The sequence below is a fragment of the Hippoglossus hippoglossus genome, chromosome 22, assembly GCF_009819705.1.
Source record: "Hippoglossus hippoglossus isolate fHipHip1 chromosome 22, fHipHip1.pri, whole genome shotgun sequence".
Classification (NCBI taxonomy): Eukaryota; Metazoa; Chordata; class Actinopteri; order Pleuronectiformes; family Pleuronectidae; genus Hippoglossus; species Hippoglossus hippoglossus.
The window spans coordinates 987,374-1,014,873 of record NC_047172.1 but is presented as its reverse complement, the minus strand read 5'-3'; the positions used below and the strand labels follow the sequence as shown (position 1 = coordinate 1,014,873).

General features: G+C 44.3%; 1 protein-coding gene across 1 annotated transcript in view; it reads left to right on the top strand.

The window, feature by feature from the left end:
- The window catches only part of LOC117755616 (neuronal PAS domain-containing protein 3), a 229,591-nt gene that overhangs the window by 75,716 nt on the left and 126,375 nt on the right, over positions 1-27,500 (top strand). The window contains 1 exon segment of the mRNA XM_034575547.1: positions 24,379-24,623. Within this exon segment, the coding sequence (XP_034431438.1) occupies positions 24,379-24,623 (245 nt within the window).

The window sequence follows — 27,500 nt, the reverse complement described above, 5'->3', positions numbered from 1 at the left end:
GTTGGCCAAGATACTGAAAAGGCTAAAAAACGAAAATACAACAATATAACAACATGTGTGGAAAACAGAGAATAAACATAAAATACAAAAAAGGAATAACATGTTAAACATCGTAACGCAGCCCCGCAGCTCGTCTCACACAGAGTTTGAGACAGAGGCTGAAAAGAGGAGCTGCAGCAGTGGACAGTCTGAGGACAGTAGACATCAGAGCATGAAAACATTTTACAGTTATAACACAATAATTAAAATGATCAACATGAACATGAGAAGAACGTTTGTCCTTTAAGATGAAGATTTAAAAGTTGAATCTGAAGTCTGATGTGTTTGATCCGGTCGTCTCTTCTTTGACCGTCTCCACGCCGGTTGAGAGTGAGAACGATAAAACAAAACTCCTCAGGCATCATATGAAGTTTTGTTCCTTTCAAAAGAAAGTTTCTCTTTTACCAAGACAAAACTTTCTTTCTTCAGAAACTTCTGTCGCACCTTAAACCACCTTGAAATTTGCTCCATGCGGTTTCTTGATATAAAATTCACAGTCGTGGATGGAAAATAAATTTGCCTCTCGACTTGTTTTAATACAGAAACTTTGATTCAAACACTTTTCAGGACAAAACTAAAGTCGTCTCCTTCTGTTTCAAACTAACTGTGACACAACTTCAAACACATGAAAGTCGTCGTTTCGCTCCATTAAAGGCTGCGTGTGACGGGCGGGCGGATAAAACGTCTTTTTAATAATTCAGCCTGCTCGTTGAGGAACGGTAGATTTTTCAATTAGTGTAAATACACTGTAAAAACATGTGAATGAAGAAAAGTAGAATCTGGTGCTGGTGTGGAGGCTGATAGAGGGAAAGCCTACAGCCGAGCTCCGCCTCTGATGTATGACTTATTAATTTAATTTACTCTGATGAGAGGGGGGGGGGGGGAGAGGGGGTGAGAGAGAGAGAGAGAGAATGTGTAATTCAGTGTTTTTGAAGAAAAGAGAAAAGATCAAACACAAATTAAGTCGAGCAGATCCGTGTAATGTGTGATTTAGAGGCCGGGAGCATTTACAGAAGCTGCTTTTCATGTGTGTGTGTGTGTGTGTGTGTGTGTGTGTGTGTGTGTGTGTGTGTGTGTGTGTGTGGAAACACACTTGTTCACTTGCCATTAAGTTATGTGTTTGCTTAAGTTTGCATGTTAACACACACACAGCGTGATGTGTGTTTCTGCGTGTGACTTAATGAGTATTAGCTCCAGTCATGATGGTAATAGCAGTAGTAGTGCTGGTATTAGTACTAATGTTAATAGTACTCATTATTGTGTACAAGTACTGTATAGTGAAGTATCAGATGTCTTTATTTTACTTGAAATGCAGCAGTTTTCTATGGTGCTTAATTTTATTTATTTATATGTTATAATGAATTAGATTTTTTAAATAGTTTTTTGTATTTTCACAGTTGGTATAATTTCTTGTTTGCTTGTAACAGTGTAATTATCAATACAATTTATTTAGTGTAATGTTAATTATTGCAAAAAAAATATTAAAATTCTTTTAACTTTAATTTAATCAGCACCAGAAAATCTACATCAATATAATTAGTTACAGAAACTCTCATGATTGTGTGTGTGTGTGTGTGTGTGTGAGTGTGTGTGTGTGTGTGTGTGTGTGCGTGTGTGTGTGTGTGTGTGTGTGTGTGTGGTGATCCAGCTGTTGGCTGCAGCAGTTATAGGTTGACAGGCAGCAGCGGTCGCTGTTATTCATGAGCGTCTTTGCTTCATTGTTCAGCCATAATTAATAAAGCACACACACACACACACACACACACACACACACACACACACACACACACACACACACACACACACGGTATAGTGGTGGAAAGAAGGAATTGAAGGACGACCAACCAACAAATGATTTGGACGCATTTTTAAATCATATTTTATCTGGAAAATGTCAAAACCAAAGAATAATGTCCGTCCCAGTTCAGGTTCAGTTCTCCACTGAAGGAGTCGGACACAAAGTGTTGTTGATCGATACTTTCCATCATTAATGTGAAGCTTTTGTAGTCATGTGATATTAGCAACTGTGCGTGTGTGCGTGTTTTTGATGCAACACATGAAACTTGTCACAGTGACGTGTGTGTGGACATGACCCAGAGATCTATTAGTGGTAAAAGTAGTTATTAGTAGTAGCAACACACACACACACACACACACACACACACACACACACACACACACACACACAGAGAGACACACACACACCGCTTCCTCTGCTGCTGATAGACAGGCCAGATGTGTGAGTGTTTGTCTTTTCCTGCACCTGCCTACATTTGTGTGTGCGTGTGTGTGTGTGTGTGTGTGTGTGTGTGTGTGTGTGTGTGTGTGTGTGTGTGTGTGTGTGTGTGACAGCCAGTCACCTTGCAGGTCTGCAGCTCACGGCTTCATGAATAAACATGACTGCCTGTCTATATCCACTCCCTGCTCCACTGCACTCTGTTCTATACTATTCTATTCTATTCTGTTCTGTTCTCTTCTGATTGATGTTGTGTTGTGTTTAAGTGCAGCCGTTTGTTGAGGACTGACATGTCGAGCATCTCTTAAATATTTAAGTTTTTGAATGTGAGTGCTGTGTCTTTGATGTAACAACATGTCTGAGCCGCAGCCTCATTTAAACGTGGAACAGATCAGAACTCGGTAGAAAGATTCAAAGTTTTCTTTTGTGTTGTGCACAAACACACTTCAGGAACAAGCCCTGGCCGTTAGCAGCAGCTCACCTGACGTGTGCCTTTGATTTCTCCTCCCGCCGCCTTTGATTCAAGAATCGTTTTTTTACGATGTGAACTTGATCTCGAACTTTAATTGGATTCAGATCTGCTCGTCTTGTGGGCAGGAGGCCGTCAGCTGTCAGAGACCGGGGGGGGGGGGGGTGAAGCGGCGGCAGCGCTGCCTGGAGTTAGCGCTAATTAACCGAGTAGCTGTTTTATTTTGTAAGGGGATCATTCATCGTGGGTCTTTGATCTCGTCTGGAATGAAAGATTTTCTAATGATTCTGAACTATCAGCCTGAAAAGAGCCACAGTTTATCTGAGTGGATGTTTGGTCCTCGAGTCCTTTCCTCTTTGGAGAAATCACATCAGCTGATTAAAGAATTCACGAGTCATAAAGAGGGACAGACAACCAGCTGAGGCAGGGACACAGATTCTGTTACACATGACACACAGGATGTCGACAGAAACATGATGTTCAGTTTCCTTTTCTTCTAGTTTTCACCAGATTTAGTTGATTTTGTTAATTTTGTTATTTATGGGCTGTTACAGTTCTATGTCTATGCCATCACTACAGCTGTCATTGAGAAGGTTTTGGTTTATTGTGCTCACGATATACTTGGACCTAATCAGCTGGACGTCGTCTTTACTGTGAATTTATACTGTTTATACCTCGAAACACGTTTGCTCTGTTTGTGCTTCATGCACATTTTGGATTTCCGTACAGCCTCCGTCCTCTTGTAGAATAGAGCACATGCACGCTGCTCCTGGTGGTGGAAACATAAGAAATCTGTGTTTTTAATAAATGCTGCAAATTTGACTTTGTTGTGTGACTAATATCCTGGGTGTCGAACAGGTTCAAACCTTTATTTTAGCAGCTATATTCGAACTACACACTGGAAGACTGGGTTTTAAAAGCTTTAACTGTGAATCTGACATCAGAGAAACTAAAGAGAAGCAGAGGAGGAGACGCAGAGAGACAGAGAGACAGAGAGACAGAGAGAGGAGTGAAGACAGGCTGCAGGTTGTAAGGCCGACCTCGGGCCTCAGGTTAGCTCCTGCTAAACTGCAAATGTGTTTGTGTGACAACGAGACGGAGAAGCCGAGAGACGGATACAAAGGCAGCGAGGCAGGCGACGAAAGAAGAGGACGGACAGAAAGACTGTCAGAGGAGCTGATTTAATGCTGTCTACAGGCAGACAGACGGACAGACAGACACAGGGTCATCATCCAGCCTGTGTCACCCCGTTTTGTGGAGATTCAACTGTGAAAGTCTCCCTCAGATTGGCTCTCAGTCGGTCGTCAGAAGTCTATCTGTTCGCGCTTAGTCGGAGAGACACGCTGCATTTAGAAACCACTCTCTCGCTCTCTCTCTCGCTCTCTCTCTCGCTCTCTCTCTCGCTCTCTCTCTCTGCGCTTCCTCTACCTGTCACTTGTGCCTCTCTCGCCCCCTATCTCCCCCTGTGACTGCCCGCCTCCCCCGCCTCCCCCTCCTCCCGCTCCTCGGCAGGATCTCAGCCTATTTCTTCCAGTTATGGTCCACTTGCTGCGTGGAGAAGATTTAGCCGGCAATCCCTCTCTCAGATAGGACCAAGGCAGGGGAGGAAGGCCGGGCCGGGCTGAGCCGAGCCGAGACAAGATAATAGTTAAAGAGCGACACCGGCTGAAGGCATTAGCGTCAGAAAATGAGGTGTTAAAAGTTCCACGCAATCAGACGCAGCGTGGAACAGATTGTGCTTCAGATAAATGCTCCGGAGAAGCACTGCACCAAACTCCATTTGGAATTCTCATGTTTTTAAGACACAACTTTCACAACGTAGGAAATAACTTTAGAAGGATAAGTAGCAATAGAAGTACCCTAAGTAGTACTATTACCAGCGGTACCAATTACAGACTAGCAGGTACTATACTAGGACTAGTAACTGCAGTATTAGTAGCTCCAGTTGTACCAGTAGTAATAGTGAAGCAGTGTTTCTACCAGTAGTAGTATTGTTAGCCCAATTAGAAGCAGTAGTAATGTTACCAATAGGGGCAGTATTACAAGTAATACCAGTAGTGTGGCGATAGTACTAGCGGTAGTAATACCAGTATCAGTAGGTGTATTAGTAGTAGTACAAGGCAACGAGTATTAGGTCATGATACATTATGTATTGAACAAGATTGAGACATAAACTCCTCAGGAAGATGTTTACTGACGTTATGGGTAGTGGAGGAAATGGAGACGTGTCGTCCATCTTTATTTACAGTCGACGAGAATAACGTTACAAGTGGTTTCTTCTTTTGTTTGCTTTGAAAATAAAAACCTGGCTGCGCCCCTGATTACCAATATTTATGTCAATATTAGTAATAAACTAATGGAGTCAGTAGTAGCTGCAGCAGTATTACCACCAGCAGCAGCTTCACCAGTACCTGTATCGTACTACCAGTCGCTCCAGTCCGTGTTGTCCTCTGAAACCAGCTTACATTTCTTTTTAAGGTGGACCCGTCTGCGATCTGTGAGCTGAACCTTTATAGAGTCTGTTTAATTATCAGCTCCACAGTTGTTTTACTGGGATTGAAAAGCAAACGGGGTGAAATGGATGAAGAGGAGTTTTACTGCCCAGTTAAACAAGCTCCTCGGATTAAAACACAGGCTTGTTGGTGAGCTGCTGATTTACAGTGTTGTCCTTGTTGTTGGTAATTTACTAATTGGCTCAGTGTATAAACTCAAATGGGAAATAAATCCTCATTTGTTTGCTGCTGCACAGAACATAATGGAATGAAGTGGATTCTCCACCTTGTTGTGTAGAGTTGTCTTTAATATGAATATGAAACACGTGTTGGATGTTTAGGACTGTGTTTAACGCTGAGCCTGATGACCACAAGAGGGCGCTGTTTACGCTGATTCATCTCATTGAAGAGAAAAACAATCCAATCGTACATGTAGACATGAGGAGACCTTGCTCCTATACGTCTGATGTTATGAAATAATATTCAAAATACAAATAACAAGAAAAAGAAATTCCTTAGCAACAACTCCGTGATGTGTTTCTTACTTCTGGTTTAATATCTGAATTTTGAGAAACACTTTTTCTGTTTTGAGTTTTATTTGAGGAATCTCCTCTCGGATCAAACACTTCACTCTCGGAATATTTCTCTGTTCCACCATCTTTGTCTTCGGCTAAATCCATAAGACTGTGTTTGAGTTGGAAAATGGAGTTTTCCAACTCAAACGGGACCAGCAGCGTTTCCGAACTTCCGTAGCTGTGAGGACACTCTGTGACGTGACGCATTCCCAGGTCCTGTACCACAAACGTTATATAAATCCTAAACCTTAACCAGAACCTGGTTAAACACGAGCCTGAAACCAAGTGTTAACCCTCAATCAGCCCATTGAAGCTGAAGTTCGACCAAAATGTCCTCATAACTAATGGCTGTCAACCACATGTGGTCCTCACAACCATAGGAAGACACATTCTGGAATACCACCTGTAGCTGAAAGACACACACACACACACACACACACACACACACACACACACACCGTCTGGTCTAAATTCTTAATCATCGCTGGACAAAAGACGCCCCCCCCTCGCTCCTCTTTCAGTCTCGCTCTCTCTCTCCTCCGGCTGTTCTTTGTGAAGGTCTCTCGCCCGGTCCAATTGTTCTTCCTGTGGGTGTATGAACCTGTCGGGCTGACAGGGAACTCCCTCTGGAGGGCTGAGATCACAGATGCTCTGCTGATGGGATGTCCAGTTAGTTAGCAGGCAGACACACACACACACACACACACACACACACACACACACACACACACACACACACACACACACATTTATTCTCATTTGCGTGTCACACGTGGTCACACACAGTTTGACCATCATGTCTTCATTCAAGGACGAGCGTCAGACACCAGCACACACACACACACACACACACACACACACACACACACACACACGCCCACAGACACACACACACACACACACACAGACAGGTCCATCTGGCCATGAGAGGTGGTAATGTGTCTGCAGGGCAGGCAGGAGGCCGGCTGTGTTTGTTGGACGCTCCAGCGAGTCCGCCAGGTCCTGCCATGATTAAGAACTCAAACCCACCCTTGTGCACCGTGTGTGTGTTTGTGTGTGTGTGTGTGTGTGTGTGTGTGTGTGTGTGTGTGTGTGTGTGTGTTTGTTTGTGTGTGTGTGTGATAGAGAGAGGAAATGAAAGGGAGAGATAATTAAAATGCCAGAAGATCTTTGCTGCTCCAGCCTGAACCAGACAAAGAGACAAACTTCTTTGTTAATTGTTCTTAACAACTTTATCTAAGTTGTATTGACCATCGGAGGATTTTACTTTTACTTTAAATCAATATATAGGTTATAAGAGTTGGTTCACACCAATTAAACAAAGCATATCGTCTCACCGCGGGAAAACAGTCATGCAGATTATTTAGCTTTAACATTGATTTAAGGTTTGATACGATAGTTTTAATCCAATGGGTTTGTATGTTGCTGATTTAGCTTCAGAGGGAAGAGAACGTTCTCAACCCGTAAAGAAACACTTAAATAACGTGATCTGAATATAAATTTGGATTCAGTCACTTTGCGGATCCAGTTTAAAAACACAGAGTCACAATGTATTGGCTCCAGTTGATGTCAGAGATGGCAGCTAACGTAGACGTGTCGTCCATCTTGACTTAGTCATTGGTTCTTTGAGAAACCCTAAACGTTCTCCGGATGAAACATAACAGATCCACGTGAGCATGAACCGGTTTTTCCCACTAATTCTTACCTATTCTGAAGAACTTCAGAACTTCCCCACAGCAGAACGTGTAGCGTGCAGAAGCTTCCAGTAATCCCTGCCGGCCCGGTCTGACCTCACCTTTAGAAATGTTGTGTATAGTTTACAAAAGCTCTCAGTTTCAAACTGGGGCCCCTCGCAGCATTCATTAGCATAACTTGCCCCTGGATGTCCAGTCTCGCCCCGTGTGACCCCGTGCCGCCCGGCTTGTCCCCACGTGACCTCATCTGGCCCCGTTTGCTCGCCGCGGCCCGGGATTGAAGCTCCGCCGGGCGCTCCGCTCGCTGGTTATAATTCCTCACGCTCGCTCGTATCATAGCGCGCAGCCCTCTTCACACAGACGCCCACACGCAGCCATTGTGAGTGTGAAAAGCTAAAAGCTATTGAAGTTAATTGCACCAACAAAAGCACAAGGAGTGTTTATGCAAATGGTCCTCTCATTCTGCCTCTCACCGCCTTTCCATTCACTCCCCTCTCCTCCCTCCCTCCATCCATCCCTCTGTTTCCTCTCTACACATTTCTTCTCGTCGCAAATCTTCAATATTCCCGCTTATTGTGATCACATTTTCATTTCTGTTTCACCTCATGTCTCCATCTTCACCTTCCTCCGTCCAACAGTCCAACGCTGAGACCACACAGATCAACGGACCAGTCAGAGGTCAGGGTGTGTGGATGAGGAGGGCGGTCTGCAGGGGTCGTCACGGTTACGTCATTATTAAAACAGTGGAAACCAGTGGAGGGAAACGAGATGAGCTGTGATGTTTGTCAGGAGGAGAAAGATGAGCTTCGGTCAGTGATTCATTCACTCGGCTGTATCGGCTGCTTCTATCTTTATGTCCAGCAATAGAGCCTCAATACTGTGTGCGTGTCTGTGTGTGTGTCTGTGTCTGTGTGTGAGTGAGAGGACAATATGAATAGTGATTAGAAGGTCTGATAAGTGACATTTCCTCTCGGCGCAGGCTTTTATCACCATATGCACACACACACACACACACACACACACACACACACACACACACACACACACACACACATGCACACACAGAATGATATCTTCCTCTGTTCCTGGTTGTAATTTACAAGCCTGTATAGGAATGTGTGTGTGTGTGTGTGTGTGTGTGTGTGTGTGTGTGTGTGTGTGTGTGTGTGTGTGTGTGTGTGTGTGTGTGTGTGTGTGTGTGTGTGTGTGTGTTTTAACACAAAGCTTTGGACCAATCGATCTCCTTCCAAAAAGTCTTCTTTCTTTCTTTTTCATCTGGCCCTTCTGATTTGTTTCTTATATTTTTGTGGGATGATTATCGACACGGGCATCAGCAGCAAAAACAACAACAGGAGGTGAGGTTGGTTTTTCGGAGGAAAGCGGAGGAGAGCGAACGAGGTGTAGGACGGCAGCAGCGAGAGAGCGAGCGTGCTGTGAACCGCATCCAGCATCAATTATTCAGCTTTCTGTTGCTTCGTACAAACAAGATCTCTGGCAGGGAGGACGACACACACAGAGCGGCAGAGCAACTCTGAAAACTAGACAGCTCGATATTAGAAGCAGAGAGAAGTGGAGAAGAGACAAATTAAATGGAGGCTGACAGAACGACAGCAGGGAAAGTAAACCCAGAGGTCACACACTCCAAACACAAAGATTGTCACATGTTTAACGTGTAATCTGACGCTCAAATATGCCAATATTAGTATCAAATATTTAAAGGTTATGTAACCGACAGAGCAGACATTGATTCACGTGATTCTCCTGCGTGTCCGGCTTCTCTCTGCAGAAACTGTTCTTCAAAATGAAAGTAAACCATCGTCTCAGAACCAAGCTCCACCCCCAGTGGGGCACCGCTGCGTTTGATAACTCAATTCAGTTGTATTTGTTTAGCACCAAATCACAACATGCATTATCTCATGGCCGTTTACATAGTAAGGTGGAGGTTTTATAGAGAAACACAACAAGCAGCACTGACGACAGTAGAGCTGAGGTATTAATCTGGTTGGACAATGTTTCTCTAAAGTGTTTAGGGACAAATATAATGACATCAGTCTGTCAGGATTTAGAAGTAAAACGTTCTGGCTCATCCAGGCCTTAATGACCTCAAGTGATTAGATTCCTAGAGAAGCACAGCTTGGTGTCATCTGCGTAACAACGGATTTGTATTTGGTGCTTTTTGATGTCCACTGCTGCAGCTCCTCTTTTCAGCCTCTGTCTGTAACACTTGGTTTTGGCTCCTGTCTCTTTAAGACCCCCCCCCCCCCCTCCTGATAAAGTCCAGGTGACATCACAATGATACAGAAGTTTGGAACGGACGACTGACTTTGAAAAACCATTAAATGTCTCCTTTGTTCTGACGGATAGGAAGCAGTGTAAAGATGCGATATTCATAATATGGTGCAGCAACATTTTGAATCAGCTCAGTTCACGTAAAGGAGTAGATGTTCTGATTTATCTCTAACCTTTGTTCAAGCCTCTCGGGTCGTGTCACTAACCTCCCGACCTGGTAAAAGTTAACAGGAGAAAACTTTGTCTCATTCAATCCTTCATTTGCTCGATGCAGTAACACAGTGTTTACTCAATACCAGAATAAATCGGAAAGAACGAAGCAAAGAAGGAAAAGAGAGAAAGATCCTTCTTTGTGTTTACCTCATCTATAATAGATGAAGTCAAGCTCACCCGTTGTGTGTGTGTGTGTGTGTGTGTGTGTGTGTGTCTGTGTGTGTGTGTGTGTGTGTGTGTCAGTCTGGCCTCAGCACCAGGTTGCTGTAACCTGCTTTGATCAGTCGCAGCAGAGAGGTTGGCAGCGTGGCGCCGACAGATGTGTACAGAGGCTGTTGTTGGCGTGTTCGTACGTTTCTGAGGGTAAATCACAGGCTGGGCTTCAGGTGCGTTTTTAAACGGCCTGAGGTTGTTTAAAAAGCAGAAGTGAGTTTTTAGGATCGGATCAAGGGACAAATATGGTCTCACTTGTTCACTGAACTTCCACATGAAAGATGTTAACATGTATGAAATATGACCTGAACTCGGACAGTTTTACTCAAACGTCTGAACATCATAAAGTGAATATTTGGTACTAATCGTGATTTCATGGCTTTCGTGGATTTAATCACTTTTAAGCTGGACAAATATTTAACTTTTATCGAGAAGAAAGGTTTTAAGTTCGGCATCAAACTTCACTTCTTTGTTCACGAGAGCAACGTCTGTGTTGAGTGTTGTTTCGCTTCGAGTTCTTCCACGTGTCACACAACCCGCCCACCCAGGCCTGTTTCCACACACTCGCACTTACTTACGTTTTCAGTTTCTATCGACAGGACTAACGTTACGTGGAAATAACCGATGTAAACGCGCCGACCCGTCTGTCCTGCAGTTGTCATAACGCTGGTTGATATTGCTTGTCAGTGTTATAACGCTGGCTGCTGAGGACGTCCCGAGTGGGGGAGGTCTTCTAGCCCTCTCCCTGGTGGCTCTGTTTGGAGGCAACACTCCCAGCGAAGGACACTTCATATCCAGGGCTCGGGCCACGGGAGAGGAATCAGGACATCTGGGTTGAAGGACTTGTTGAGATTTCCTGCCTCATTTTCTTCATAATTCCCCCAAATCTGATGAATTTTGTTCCGATGGTCAATACTGAGGTGATGATATCTCAATGTAAATAGTGTGAACAGTGTGTGTCCGTGTGCAGGTGTGTTTGGAAGTGTGTGTACTCGATGTTGGAGGTGTGGGGGGGGGGGGGGGGTTGCAGGCCAAAGGTATGTTGTTCTGACTCTGCTGCCAAACTAATTAGCTCTGTCGAGCACGGCGGCCTGTGGAGAGGCTGCACCACACACTGAGTGATATTCTGCCAAAACACCTTTTTGCTTCTCGCACACACGGACCTCAAGTCCATAAACACCTGAAGCACACGTATAAAAACACGCAGACGTCCCTCTGTCAGGTCCTGACACGGCCCTGGCCTGGGATGCTACCATCTTGTTATCCGAGCCAAAGGTGTGGATTCCACTGCTTCGTCTGCATCACACGTTGCTTCACTTCCTGGACGAGTTGGATACAACTCTCTCATATTTGTTCATAAAGGAAAGGATCTAAAACCAAACATTTAACCTCATTAACGTGTTTATAATGTGTTTTTATATGATACAAGACAGAATGGTATATAGGGAAGCAATCCCTCCATCGTGGGGGTGGGGGGGGGGGTTCTCTCTTGTAGCATAATGAGAGATGAGAAGCCGGACGTAGCTAATTATCTGTTTTTAAGTTTAAGTTAAGTTTAAGCTGATGTAGCTCAACGTTCTTGATCAGGACCAAGGATTAACGTTAGCGACATATCGATAACTTGAAAAGCTAATTTAGTTATGTCAGAGATTGAGATCAGGACAAGGACCAAGGTTTATCTTTGACACATAAAAACATTAACATTCTGATACATTCTGACGTTAATGCAACTATTCAATATGATTTATTAATATAAAGGAGAAGAAATGTGTTTTTCAGGTTTTAGTTTTAGCACAGAGCTGAAGCCAGGACCTTGTTAGCTTAGCTTCCTCTGCTATATGGCTGCTACTTAACCAGAGAAGTCTTCTTCCACGGCTGCAGATCAGGAACTGTTCATACGAATCGTTTTGTACGACTGCGACTAACAAAGATGAACGACGCACGAGGAAGTCATTTTAGAAGGTGAGAGAAAGGAAGGATGAAGAATGCGTGAGAAAGAGAGAAAGACAAAAGCAGGAAAGATGGAGAAGAAGACGTTTATAGAAGTGATGATAAGAGGACGACAGAGGTAAAGAAGGAAAGGAAATAGAAATGGAGGTGAGGCACAAGGAGGGAGGAAATAAGCAAAGGAGACGAGGAGGTAAAAAGAGATAAATGCATTAAAATGATGACAAATAAAATGTAAATAAGGTTAAAGTGGAAGGAACAGAGGCACAGAAAGAAGGGAGGATGGAAGAGGAGAGAATGAAATGAAGGATAAAAGAAGCTGTGGGGTGGAAGTAGAGAAGAGCAGAAGGAAGGAAGGATAGAATATCAGGAGGTGAAGTTAAAGAGTAGGTGAGGCTGGAGAAAAGCAAAATGAGAGGAGGATGAGGAAATATGGTGAAAAATAAAGTAACGAGAGTGATGAAAAGTAAGAGAAGAAGAAGTGATGAGGAGGAGGATGGAGGATGTCAGGGGAGGAAGGACCATTCACTGTCTGATGGCCGTCAGCCAGAGAGGAGGAGGAGGAGGAGGAGGAGAAGAGTTGTTTCTTTGTTTGAAGGTTACAGGAGGACAAGGAGAGAGAGAGAAAGAAGAGAGGGAGGATGTGATGGAGACAAAAGAGAGAGAGGAAGGAGGAATGATTGCAGCGGGAGAAAGAAGAAGAAATGATAAATACACGAAGAGAAAGAGGTGTTCAAGTAATTTTGTGTCTCCAAGGTGGAAGCAGCTTTTATACCATTAACGCCGCCTGGTGTGTGTCTGTGCGTGCGCGTGTGCGTGCACGTGTGCGTGCTCCTGCCAACTCTTTAACGAGGGACTGCTGCTAATTTCAGAGCTAATACTGAACTGTTCCACACCACTGAACCCAGGGAGGAGGAGGAGGAGGAGGGGAGGAGGAGGACATAGGTGGAAGGAAGGAGTGGGAGAGAGGAGAGAGAGAGAGAGGGGAGGAGGAGGAGGCAACAGGGAAATGAGGAGAAGAAAGGATGTGAGATTACAGACGAGAGGGGACATAGGAAAGCATATAGGAGAGTAGGAAAGGAAATGAGGTAAACACAAAAGATGAGAGGGGAGGACAAAGGGATGAGGGGAGAGGGGAGGAGGAAAGGAAGGAAGGACACTATGGTGGAGAAAAGTGGGGGAGGACAAGAGGACAACAGAGGAGATGAGAGGAAAAGAAGAGGGGAAAAGGCAAATAGGTAAGGACATAAGGATGGAAGGGGACAAGTGGAGGACATAGGACAGGAGGGTAAGAAAAGATGAAAGTGGACAAAAAGAGGCGAGACAGGAAGTAAAATGAGGAGGAGAAGAGAAGGTGGGAAGGAGATAAAGGAAGGACAGAAAAGAAGAGGAGATAAGGACAGAGGTGAGAGGAAGGATGGACACAGGAGAGAAGCAGAGGGGAGGAGATGACGGGAGGATAAGGGCAGAGGGGTGAAGAAGGAGGGTATGGGGGTGCAAGGGGAGGAGAAGAACAGACAGAAAGGAGAGGTGAGGAGATAAGGACGTTGGAAGGAAAGCAAGTAGGAAACATTTAAGTAAGATTAGGAAGCGAACACGAAGGTAAAAAGAGGGTGAATGGGGGAGAGGGGTGAGCGGAGGTGAAGATGATTAAACCGTCCTGTGCAGCTGTCACCTCCTGTTCTTCCTGCATCCCTCTTTCATCATCCCTCGTTTCTCCCGCTGCCCTTCAGCATCTGGGATCTGCCTCCATCTATCAGGTTCCTTTGTTTCTTCATTTCCTCCCTCGACCTCCGACCTCCGTCCGGCTTCTCGTGGTCACGTTCACGGCCTGAGTCCGCGAAATTAACTCAATCTCAGGTGGCTGCAGTTCTCACAAAGACCTCTGGGAGATCGCATCAGAGCCAGAAGCGTAAGATGTGTCTACGAGACCGTGGTGACGGGGCGGGGGGGGGTGAGGACAGACATGAGACGGGCGTGGCTACGGAGGATTTCCTGTTTGTGCCACCATCTTTTTTTCATCCTTGGCTACTTTGAGTCATAGTAACCCCACCCAGAGAGTTAGCCTGTTAGCTTCGTCAGCAGCACACGATGAATCCTGGGATAGGTTAGCCCAAGATGGATCCACCCGTTGGATCTTTAGTTGCTCAGGAATGGATGGACACATTTGTCCGACCTTCGAAATGGGACAGCGTCCGAAGGAAGCAGCTCCTGAATTGAAACACAGCTGTAGTCTGGGTTTTCATTAAAATGTGACTTTACTTTACGTCTTTCCTGAAGGATTGAATTCATGCTCATGCTATCAGTTTATAAATTCGGAGGCTACCTGGAGCAACATCTGCAGCTATGGCTAGCTAGCTGTCCCACGTGTAGCGTTGTTCATGAGCTAGCTGTCCCACGTGTAGCGTTGTTCATGAGCTAGCTGTCCCACGTGTAGCGTTGTTCATGAGCTAGCTGTCCCACGTGTAGCGTTGTTCATGAGCTAGCTGTCCTACGTGTAGCGTTGTTCATGAGCTAGCTGTCCTACGTGTAGCGTTGTTCATGAGTTAGCTGTCCCACGTGTAGCGTTGTTCATGAGCTAGCTGTCCCACGTGTAGCGTTGTTCATGAGTTAGCTGTCCCACGTGTAGCGTTGTTCATGAGCTGACAAACCACACGAACATAAAGGAAACACTTCTTCCTACAAAACTTTGGCACTAGACGATGTTTCGGTGCAAAATCTGTGTAATATGTACGAAGATTCTATACGTAACTTGAACTCCTGAGCTCATGGTTATGATGTAGGAAGTCACGTACACTGTGTGCTTGGCGTTGAAGTGATCAACCTTTGAGAACGGCTTGTTTCATAACGGCAAAATGGCGGCAATATTAAAGTTCTTTTGTTTAGAATCCACAGAGGCTAACGCTTTAGCAAGCTAGCAGTAGGTGTAGCATATTTTGCAGGAAATGACGGAGGGAAAAAAATGTGACTGTCGAGAGTATCAACATTTTCTTCAGATGTGTTGTAAAACTCGGAAGAGAAAAATATCAGCGATGAAAATTACAAAAAAAAACATTTAAAAAAATGTCTGTGAAAACCACTAGAGGGAGCAGCTCTACACGGTGAACACGACCCTATCTGAAGTCAGACGTTGCTCGGCTAGCTCGCTAGGTTCATCATTAGCTACAGCCCAGGAGTCTCGTTTGGAATTACAGATGTAAAGGCTCCAACTTCTTTAAAGTTCTTTCAGTTTCATAAATGACTCTTTATGAAACCATATAAAAGTCTTTATTTGAATCCCTGGTAACTTTATGTCTAACTGGTTTATAAACCTCTCGTAAAAACATTTAATTTAAGAGTTAAAATGAAATAAGAGGACAATTAATAGGACAATTGTCAAAAAGTTTTTGTCCCAGCATCAAATTCAATTTACAGCATTAATTACAAATTTCCGTTGTTGTTTTATTATTTGTTTATTTATGTCTTAAAGTCCATCACTTACAGCAGCGCTCCCAGTAATTTGCCACCCTGCGTTTGCTCATGTCGAATTTTCTTACTGATTCATGTTACTATTCATCTTTAGTAATTAAAACCCTCATCTCATATCCATAAAATTCACATTATTACCCCATAACGTCCCTTATCATATTAGTCATATGAGCTTCGCTTAATTGTGCTGTGTTGTGCATTAATGAATCCGTGCATTAAAGCTTCCTTCCAAAGGAGATAACTGCTGTCGTGAAATTAAATGAGAAATGTCCGGAAGCTAGAAATTAGGTTATAAATATTCAATGAATAAATGATGTCACTGTTAAAATGAGAAGAATGTTAACAGGGAAGTTGGATGTATCTTTGACGTATACACTCAGTGTCTTATAGGATTTAGAGCCACACAAAGATTTAATATAGTGACAGTGTTGGTGGATACAGGGAGAAAATATAAAGATACAGAAAAAAAATCTGAATAAACTGTAGAAAAATAAAAGTCGGAGGACAAATTAAATTAAAAAGACATAATTTATTTGTGGGGAAAACTAATCTACAGTGAAATTTTTGTATTTATATAAAGAATGTTACCGGAGTGTTGTTATTGGTGATTTCATGTAAAACCCCAAAAAATGAGCCGTACAATGTGTTGCATAAATGTTTTAATTAATTTTACTACAATACTACACAAGTGCAAAATAGACCTTTACAGTTTTATCTCAGTTTTGATTTACAGTATTTATTTAAAACACTGTCTTCTTTATGTAAATATTCTGTCTATACGTTATATTTCTATTCACCTGAGGACAAATCTATCAGAGGTGAGAAAAGTGTGTGTGTCTGTGATTGTGTGTGTGTGTGTGTGTGTCTGTCTGTGTGTGTGTGTCTGTCTGTGATTGTGTGTGTGTGTGTGTGTGTGTGTGTGTGTGTGTGTGAACAGCTAACAGGATTGTAGCTAACAGGATGGAGGAAGCTGTAATTCTACTGTAACGTTATCAACATGACTTTCCACCGTGCGGCTGATGTGTGTGTTTGTGTCGGCGGCTCGCTCTGGCCCCGCCCCCATCGATGATGTCACTGTGTTGTTGTCGTGACGTCATTGTTTCAGACGTTGACCTTCTCAGCCCCGAAGTGTTTCTGGGATTTATCTCATTCTCTCTCGTTTCACTTTTATTCACGCTGCCACATTGAGTTCAGTGTAAACTGCACAATCACAGCCGGAGGGAGGGAGAAGCAGAAAAGGTCGTTTGCACATTTTCACACAGTTATAATGACATTAATAGTTTTATCATATTGATTAATAGTTAGATGTAAAGAAATTTCACAGTTTGGGCACTTCTTGTTTTTCTCCGAAAGTCGGATGAGAGTTCACCTGCGTCTCCAGTAAAGAGATAAATCCAGAGAGTCAATCATAATTCTGTTATTTCATCACTGTTGTTTCTATAAAACAACATGTTGTCACCTGGAACTCTGTGTGTGTGTGTGTGTGTGTGTGTGTGTGTGTGTGTGTGTGTGTGTGTGTGTGTGTGTGTGTCTGCTTGCTGTCATGCTCGGGTTGATGCTAAAGCAGCGTGTCAGGCAGAGATTGGTAAAACAGATAGACAGTGTGAACACGTCCAAATACTGCAGGACATTTTCCAAAATGTCTCCATCAGAGAGAGAGAGAGACAGAGAGAGAGGGAGGAAGGGAGAGAGAGAGAGGGAGAGAGGAAGGGAGAGAGGGAGAGAGGGAGAGAGAGAGGGAGAGAGGAAGGGAGAGAGGGAGAGAGGGAGAGAGAGAGGGAGGGAGAGAGAGGGAGAGAGAGAGAGAGAGAGAGAACCTGATATATAATGTTCCTCTGAGCTCCGTTGTTGTTTAGAAACTATTAAATACACATCAGTTATCACAGTGTTACACGCACACACACACACACACACACACACACACACACACACACACACACACACACACACACACGCACACCAACAGATCCACTAACTCCTCCTGCTTGTTTAAAAACTAGTGTCCAGTATTTTACTCGTTCTTCTCTTCTTTTTTAAACATCTCTCTTTCTCCCCTCCAGTCTTTTACTTCTAACTCCTCCTTTTCTTACATCCCTCCTTCCTCCTCTTCCTCCCTCCCTTCTCCCTTCTCCTCAAACTCTCCTCTTTTCATTTGTCCTCTCGTCGTTCGTATTATTCCTCCTCTCTAAATCTGCCTCTCATGTCCCCCTCTTTTTTCATGCTCTCTCTCTCTCTCTCTTTCTGCCCCCCCCCCCCCCCCCCCTCTCTCTCTCAGTGGGATGCATGGAGTTACCCTCAGTTCTCTGTGGGAGTTCACACTGATCCCTCCATCACTACAATCCTACTGGAGTGTGATTATCCTTGTGATGATGCACACACACACACACACACACACACACACACACACACACACACACACACACACACACACAGACACACACACACACACACACACACACACACCTGTCCTTCTCATCAAGTTTTATTTCTTTATTTTATTCTGTGTTTTTTCGGTTTTATTTATTTTCCACCCAATTAACAGAAGTATCATATTTGTCACGAGTTGTCACGATCAATGAACCAAACTACATATAGTTATTGATCATCATTATATACAGTCACCTCACACACACAGACACACACACACACACACAAAGCTTTTACTCTGGTACTTTGTGTGTCACACACTGAGCAGGTTATTGTGTCTTTATGATCAATACAGGACTTTAAAGATCATCTATAGGACCTGTCCTCTCTCTTCTTCTCCTCTCTCACTCGATCCCTCCTCCCTCGCTCTTCTTTCTCTTTGTTTCTCTCTTTCTCCTTTTAATTTCATCTCTTTTATTGCCTTTCAACTACTCTCCCTTTTCTTTCTTTCTGTCTTTCTGTCTTTCCTCAGTGAGTAGATTGGTTTTGGCACTCAGTCCCTTGATCAGTGATCACACACACACTCACACACATTCTCACACACATACTCACACACATACTCACACACATACTCACACACACACTCACACACATTCTCACACACATACTCACACACACACACACACAAACAGGCAAACACACATAGCGAGCAGTGGTGTCATCGCCATGGCGATGTCAGCAGGCGGGGCTTAATCCAAAGTGACACTTGTTCTCTGCCTTCCTTTCCCATCGCCATGGAAGCAATTACCCTCCTCCTCAAGGGCCTTTTGTCTGAGTGTACGTATGTGTGTGCGTCTGTGTGTGTGTGACCATGTGCGTGTGTGTGTGTGTGTGTGTGTGTGTGTGTGTCTGTGTGTGACCGTTTGTGACCGTGTGTGCGTGCGTGCGTGCGTGCGTGTGCTCGTCCTCCCCGGAGTTGACGGGGTGGAACCTTGGCTGCAGGTCACCTGATTGGCTGAATTGAAAGACAGGGAGAGAGAGAGAGTGGGGGGGTCAGGGGGAGCATCAGAGGAGGAGAGAGGGAGAGAGAGATTAAAAAAGAGGAGGAGGAGGAGAGGGAGAGAGACTTCTCCTCTTTCTCCATCTCTCCAAGCTCAACTTGAATAAAAACTCAAAACTTTTCTTTTCTCTGGACGTGAACTCGTGTGACGATCCAGATGTTTTTATTAAAATGTAAATGTCTTCTCTTAGATTTAAAAAGAAGGAGCTGGTCACTATCGGCCGTTATCTTCCTTTAGAGACACAATAAATAAAAACACACTGACACACATTAATAAGCAACATAAATCAAACAGACTGACACTTCTTTTATAATCAGCTGCAGGAAAATAACGTCCTGTACAGTAGAGCAACGCACACGCACACGCACGCGCGCACACACACACACACACACACTGAATGTTGCTGTGTAATGCACTGGTGGTTCTCCGGCAGTGTGTGAGCTCTAGGTTCCTTCTCGTTCATCCCACAAATCACCTTCTTTATGATTCAAGTGTTTCCCAACTCGAGGCCTTTTCAGGAACAATGCGTCAGCGGCAACGAACCCGTTGTTCTCAGGACGCAGGAATCTGCTGCGGTTGAACGTTGACGCTGCGCACTGTGACCAACACTCGGCCGGCCAATAGAAAGTAAGCACCAGCAAGATATGGAACCCACGATGGAGGAAAAGTCGTATTTTTCTGTCCAAACCCGTCCGAGCCTGATGCAGTTAACGTAGCTGCACTGAGTTTGTGTCACTGTGTCGCACATGGTTATCGCTTGTTTCCCCACGATTAGTGTAAACTAATCTGTGACAGTTGTAGTAGAATGCTTCTCTGTTTCCTCCGTGGCAGCGCTGGTACCAATACTCCTGGTTCTCCTGGTTCTAAAGGTAAAAACAAGGAGGCCTCGACCTGAGCCGAGCTCGTCCAAACTTTCTGGATGTTTTAAAGGACACAGCTGTCTCTCTCTCTCGCCGCGCCGTGACAGACGGGTCAATGCGTTTGCAAACGTTCGTGGAACAACGGCCCAAATACACCGAGTTCCACATCTTTTATCTTGTGTATTTTATTATAACTGAACTAACGTGGCTGCCTCAGACGGCAATGACGTCATGGAAGATTCACAAAGAAGTGAAAAACCCACTTAATGCAGTTTCACAGGTTTCTCTGCCTCACGCAGGACGACACACACGACACAGAACTTACATCGATGGAAACATATTGTCACCATGACGCACACGGGAAATACATCTCTGATGCTTTGTAGGTTCTTTCCATCTCTTGCTCTTTTCTCAGAACATTTTTACTCATTCTGTCGCTCCATTATTTTGTGCTCTCTCTTCTTTCTCCGTGTGCTCAGACACACACTTTCTCTATTTTTTTTTTAATATGTGAACGCCTTAACCAGATTCAAATCTCCGCAGTCTTTGTTTATATTTCGTGTGTGTCTGTGTGTGCGGGAAGATTTCTATCTGTCATTAAGAGATTCAAATGCTGCTGCTGTGTGTGTGTGTGTGTGTGTGTGTGTGTGTGTGTGTGCATGTGTGTGTGTGATGGCTATCAGCGGTCAGGACCTCAAACCTCCACAGATTTCCCCGTCGGCCACCGTGCAGCGCTCCTCTGAGTTTTATCTCCCGCCTTCATCTCTCTCTTCATATTGCTCGCCGTGTTTCTCTTTATCTCATCGAAGACTTTCCTGCATGGATGTTTGTTTTAAAAATATTCTCCCTCTCAGTTTGGCCTCTGTTGATGGATGAGCCGATCGTGTAAACAGATACTCTCATATCTGGACCCAGCAGAAAAATTAAGCACGGAGTTTATTCCAGAAAATATAAATTGAACAAAAATTGAATTTTGCACAAACACAACCAGACGGTATGAACTCAGATGTGCTTCCGCCTTTGGGGAATGAAACTACATAATAGAATTTAAATGGTAAAGGCAATTTTATTTATAAAGCACATTTACATATTGAGGGACTACATTAAAACAAGATGCATGTACAGAAACAGATGTAAAGGTTTATGCTGTACAGATAAGTGAGTGTTTCAGGTCACACACAGTTTGTTGTGTGTGAGTTGTTGCTTGAATTATATCTTGTGTATCTTCTTCAGGGCGATTCAGGATTTTTCTTCAGTCACGTGATTTCCTGTGTGGAATTCTGGGTCATGACTTTCACATTGAGCGTAAACACAAGGACTCGTATCAGCAGTTTCTCTTTTTTATCCATTTTCCTGTTGAAAGTGATCTTCAGTCAGATTGTTCTCCTGAAGTAGTTCTGTGGTTCTAATCAAGGTAACGCTGCGTTTCATTTGGTCGCCTGTTGGTGGCGTCGCATCCTCTTTGTCGGGATCTGAAGTTTTCAGAGAAACAAGCAGAGCGAGCGTTAGCGGCAGCTCGACTCTCAGCCAATCAGAGACGTCCTGAGTCGACTGAACAGGTGACTCTCTCCTGATGATGCAACTCTGCTCGTATGAGCGTGTGTGAGGAGCTCAGACAGTAAATATCTGCCTGACGACAGCCGGTCACATGACTGATGGTCAGTTTGACCTCCAATTGACCTTTCAGCATTTCTACACACTGCCAGAAGAGTCATGGCCGCACACACACACACACACACACACACACTGAAACACTGAAACACTGAAACAGACATATCTTTTCCTTTCAGCTGACAAGCCCTTAAAAAGCCATCGACCCACCTCGCTGAACTTTACGACATCTCACACACACACACACACACACACACACACACACACACACACACACACACACACACACACACACACACACACACACAGACTCACACCTTTCCTGGTGTGACAAGCTCTTTAAAACACCATCAAGTCATCCAGCTGAACTTTACAACATGGTTTCATTTCATGTTTATAAGACCCCCCCCCCCCCCCCCGCTCAACACACACACACACACACACACACACACACACACACACACTCGACCACAACAAGTGTTGCATTTACCTACTCATGCTGTACATGATAAATATGTCGGATCGAGTCAAGGTCAAACACACCTTCTTGTCCACTTACACACACACATGCAGCCGATAGACATTAAGACATATCCGTCGAGAGACATAATTCTAATAAATATAATAAAACCTTATTCTTTCCAAGTTTGTGGAACAAATACATTCCATCTGTCTGGCTGCTCCTCCTGGAGCCACCACTGTTGGCTACACACACACACACACACACACACTCTGTTGTGAATATATAACATTTCACTTTTAGATAAACCCTGTTCTTTACAATTTGTGCTTGTGGCTAAGTCGATTCTATTTTATGCTTTTTCTTTTCTTTCAAAATGTGGGTGCGTGACCCTGAGTTGCAGAAATGCAGTCATGACTTTCGTAAAGTTATAAACGCGAGAGGACAGATCCACACTCAAGTTTCAGCATTTATATACAACCTGATTTACATTTGATGTCTTCTTCACGTGACGAAGCAAAGCGGGTCCTCAGAGAGAGTTACACAACAAATAAAACACAAAGCATGTAATAGATGCTACACAAAAGAAGTAGTATATACAATTATATATATAAAGTGACACACAACAATTGTTAACATTGATAAGTGTGACGTTCTCAGAAAATACAAGAGAGAGTCACTTTAAATTTGTATGCCCATGAATCAAATCAGACTTTATTTAAAAAGCGCCTCCTGTGTAAAGTTGTAAAACAAGTTCTCTGACAGAACACTATTAATACAGCAAAGACGAGACATCAGGGAAATGATAAAGAGGAAGATGAAAGTGAAATAATCAAAAATAGAATCAATTAAAACGTATCAATTAGAACTTTTCTCTCTATTGATGTATTCGTTCTTAACAAAATGATATATCGTTCTTCTCCAGCTTCACTTTAACATTTCACACTAACGTCGTCAGCGCTCACAAACCTTACGGACGTTTGAACCGGACACTGACGCAGGTGGGATTCCTCTGACAGACGGGTCAAAGTGTTTGATGGCGACAGTCGGGGGGGAAATGGCGCCGCACACAAATCTACCTTTGACGTGTACGGACGTTAGCAATTACAACGTGAGACGAGAAAACGAAACGCGACAACAGACGGTTCCTCGCTGCAGCCGCAGGGAGACGCGTCAAACCTGCGACTGTTTTACCTTCAAAACATTTCATAATAAAGTGAAGAACATTTATTAATTAAATAAATTCATCTCCTCTCCTCTCCTCCTTTCGCTCCGTTTGTTCTCCCCGATAAATAAATGACAAACAGTATGAAAATGATATTCTTTGCATGATGACAGCCATTTTTCATCTGTAGCCCTAAACAACTCCTCCTCCTCCTCCTCCTGTTTGTCCGTTATCCCTCCATCTCATCCCTCTTTACACCTCCCTCCCCCTTTTATCCCTCCAACACTTTTTCTCCTGCATTTTTTCGCTCAGGCAAAAATTAATCACCTGTCTTTGTGTATGTGTGAGTGTGTGTGAGTGAGTGTGTGTGTGTGTGTGTGTGTGTGTGTGTGTGAGTGAGTGTGTGCGTGTGTGTGTGTGTGTGTGTGTGTGTGTGTGTGTGTGTGTGTGTGCGTGTGTGTGTGTGTGTGTGGCCGGCAGGAAGCCCACAGAGGTTTTTAGCAGCTGATTTATTGCAGAGTTAATTCATAACGGCATCCGATGATGATGAGAGGCTGCGGGAAAGTATGGTCGTCAATGTTGTTGTTGAAGGGTGAAAGAAAGAGGGAGAGAGGGAGAATAAACAGAGCAGCTCTTTGGTATAAATTAATAGAGTGGAAAGTGATGGAGAGGAGGACGGATGGAGGGAAGGAGTGAGTGCAGTAGAAGGAATGAAGGGGGGGGGGGGGGGGACCGATTGTCGGGGACTTGAGAAATGGGATCACGGAAGAACGTGAAAAGGTTTTTTCTATGAGGTGCGATCAAAAAAAGTTCAAAAATTGTCGTTCATATAAATGTGAACGGCACCTTCTCCAGTGCAGTCGCCTGTCGTCGCTCCCCACACTCCTTCCCCCGCTCTGAACGGACGTCAACAAACATCGGAGACAGCAACACTGCAGCTCCACGTTCATTTTGGGGAAGAGGAAGTGGAAGAGGAGGAAGAGCGGAGGGTATAGGCTGCAATCATGGTGGCGCTGCAGCCGAGGAACCTTCCATGTTTTCAAAGCTCTGTGGATTGGAGGGTTCAGGTTGTTTGCATCTTTGGTCCCGTTGAGAATCAGCGTCTACTGGTTGTAAGAGTCCTGAAAGTTCTCCTGTGATCGGGTCTCACTTCTCCGCTCAATGTGCAAATAAACCCACGCTGTATGTTAACGTCCTGTTGTCTCCGCTCTGCTCCCAGGCTGCAGGCTCTGAGGAAGGAGAAGTCACGTGACGCCGCGCGGTCGCGGCGGGGGAAAGAAAACTTTGAGTTTTACGAACTGGCCAAGATGCTGCCGCTGCCGGGCGCCATCACCAGCCAGCTGGACAAGGCCTCCATCATCCGGCTCACCATCAGCTACCTGAAGATGAGGGACTTCGCCAACCAGGGAGACCCGCCGTGGAACCTGCGCATGGAGGGGCCGCCGCCCAACACCTCCGTCAAAGGTAGGGCTGACGCACACGAGGCTAAAAGACGGGATTCGATGTTTAATGAGGTTCTGTGGAGTCTTCAGGGAACATTGTTGTTTTTCTACCACTGAACAGGAAAGAATGAGAAGTTTTGCAGTGATTGAACTTTTTCTACTGAAAGTTTTATTTTGTAAATCTTCTTCCACTGAGTCGTTGCAGTGATTGATTTGTCGCCTTGTAAACATTCGCGTTGGTTCTTTTGTTGTCGTTCTTATTTGAAAAGAATCTGAATTATTCAAACAAAGACGTAACACTTCCGAACCTGCTGAGCTCTTTCCAGAACTTAGTTTGATCCGCTGTTCGTTCTTGGATGTTGCAGAAAACAATGTTCTGTCGTTCATTGTAGCTTTTATCGGCTTAAATCTCAGAAAACAAATTTCACGGCGGAAGAGAAGCTTTTTTCGTAATGATTTCAAAACTCAACACAGTTGCTCTCATTGTGAAATAATCCATAACCACAGCTTTAGTCACTGATGTTCGGTCTTTGTATTTTTAAATAGTCTTTTGTTATTCAGATGAATCTGAACGTACGAGCGGAGGTGAACCGGGCCGAGCGCGGCCGTGACTTTAAACTGCTGTCGAGCAACGTGGAGAAGCTGCGGACACACACACACACGCACACACACACACACACACACACACACACACACACACACACACACACACACACACACACACACACACACACACACATGCAGCTAGCTTCTGTGCTAAGTGATTTTCTGTGAAGGGAACATTAAGCTTTGATGAATTTCTGCCTGGAGTACCAGAGTATACACAGCACTTGTGAATCTAAGTGGAATTTGCCTTTGAAATGGGCCCTTTGTGCGACGCACTTAGAGCAGAAGAGGAGCGCTCGCTTTTAAAAGGGACGTTTGGGCTCGTAGGAATGACCCAAAGATGAAAGCAAATGGCATGAAATTGTGTGTTTGTGTGAGTGTGTGTGTGTGTGTGTGTGTGTGTGTGTGTGTGTGTGTGTGTGTGTGTGTGTGTGTGTGTGTGTGTGAACTGGGTATTTACCTGCGAGCAGAGCTGTAATGTGCACAAGGGCAAGATTGTGCTTCAGTATGTGGGAATGTGTGAAGAGAAGTAAATGTGTGTGTGTGCCTGCCACGGTGCAACTCTGTGTGTGTGTGTGTGTGTGTGTGTGTGTGTGTGTGTGTGTGTGTGTGTGTGTGTGTGTGTGTGTGTGTGTGTGTGTGTGTGTGTGGAGATACCCTCGACACACAACAGCAGATGGCATCATTGTCGTCGGCTCTTTGAAGAGCCACATGCATTTTAATGAACTGAACAGAAATGTACACACCGAATTAGTGTGTGTGTGTGTGTGTGTGTGTGTGTGTGTGTGTGTGTGTGTGTGTGTGTGTGTGTGTGTGTGTGTGTGTGTGTGTGTGTGTGTGTGTGTGTGTTGTATACTTCCTGTAACACAGGCCTACATCCTGTCAGAGAGAATCACAACATGTCACATTTAACACAAACACTACACCGGAGCTCACCTTTAACCTGAGTCTGATTCCTATGGAAATTAATTGATGACAAAATATAAAATGTGAATAAAGAGTGTGTTACATCATTTAAACACACAAGCACACACACACTTGTCTCTCTATAGTTGTGAGGACACTCATTGACATCATGCATTCCCTTACCCCAACCTTAACGTAAACCTAATTCTAATACATGAAAAAACTAGCCCTGATAACTATAGATAGACAAACACACACACACACACACACACACACACACACACACACACACACACACACACACACACACACACACACACACACACACACACACACACACACACTACTGTACCAACACACATGTTTAACTCTCTCTTAAACACTCACTCACTCTCTCTCTTTCTCTCAGAGAGTTATTGATTTTCTTGTAGCTGCTTTGCATCAGTTCAGGTAATGAAGATGGCCGTGTGTGTGTGTGTGTGTGTGTGTGTGTGTGTGTGTGTGTGTGTGTGTGTGTGTGTGTGTCTGTGTGTGTGTGTGTGTGTGTCTGTGTGTGTGTGTGTGTGTGTGTGTGTGTCTGTGTGTGTGTGTGTGTCTGTGTGTGTCTGTGTGTCTGTGTGTGTGTCTGTGTGTGTGTGTGTGTGTGTCTGTGTGTTGTGATGACTCTTTCTCTTGGACCCGTGAGAATATCCTCATTTCATTGAGTTTCTTTCTCTCTTAACAACTTCTTCTTCTGTCTCATCCTGTCTCTCTCTGTCTCTCTCTGTCTCATCCTGTCTCTCTCTGTCTCTCTCTGTCTCATCCTGTCTCTCTCTGTCTCTCTCTGTCTCATCCTGTCTCTCTCTGTCTCATCCTGTCTCATCCTGTCTTCATGTCATCAGTGACTCTTTCTCTCCGTCCTCCTCCCGTTTACCCTTCATCCCCTGCTCCTTCTCTCTCTGTTTCTCTTATCGTCTCATCTTCATTTCTACCTGAAACATCTGTTTCACGTAGAAATAATTTATTTCACAAATTCACAAAGAAGCAGCTCGTAGATATTTGTTAGTTTTCCTCCATGAACCTCTCCACACCTCCCCCTCTCCACACCTCCCCCTCTCCCATCCTCCTCCATCCTCCTCCATTCTTCTTCTCCTGTCTTCTTCTGTTTCTCTCCTCACTCGATATGTTCTTTGTTCTCCTTTACATGTTCTCCTCTTCCTCTTCCTCGTCTTCTTCATCCCGTGCTTCTCCTCTCTCTCCTTTCACCAATCTTTCCTCTTCCTAACCACCTCCCTCTCTCCTCCTCCTTTTCTCTTCATCCTCTAAACTTTCTACCTGCCTCCTCAATCTCTCCTCTCTTCCTCTGTCTTTGTTTTCTCCTCCTTCACTCCTGACTCCCGCTCTCCTC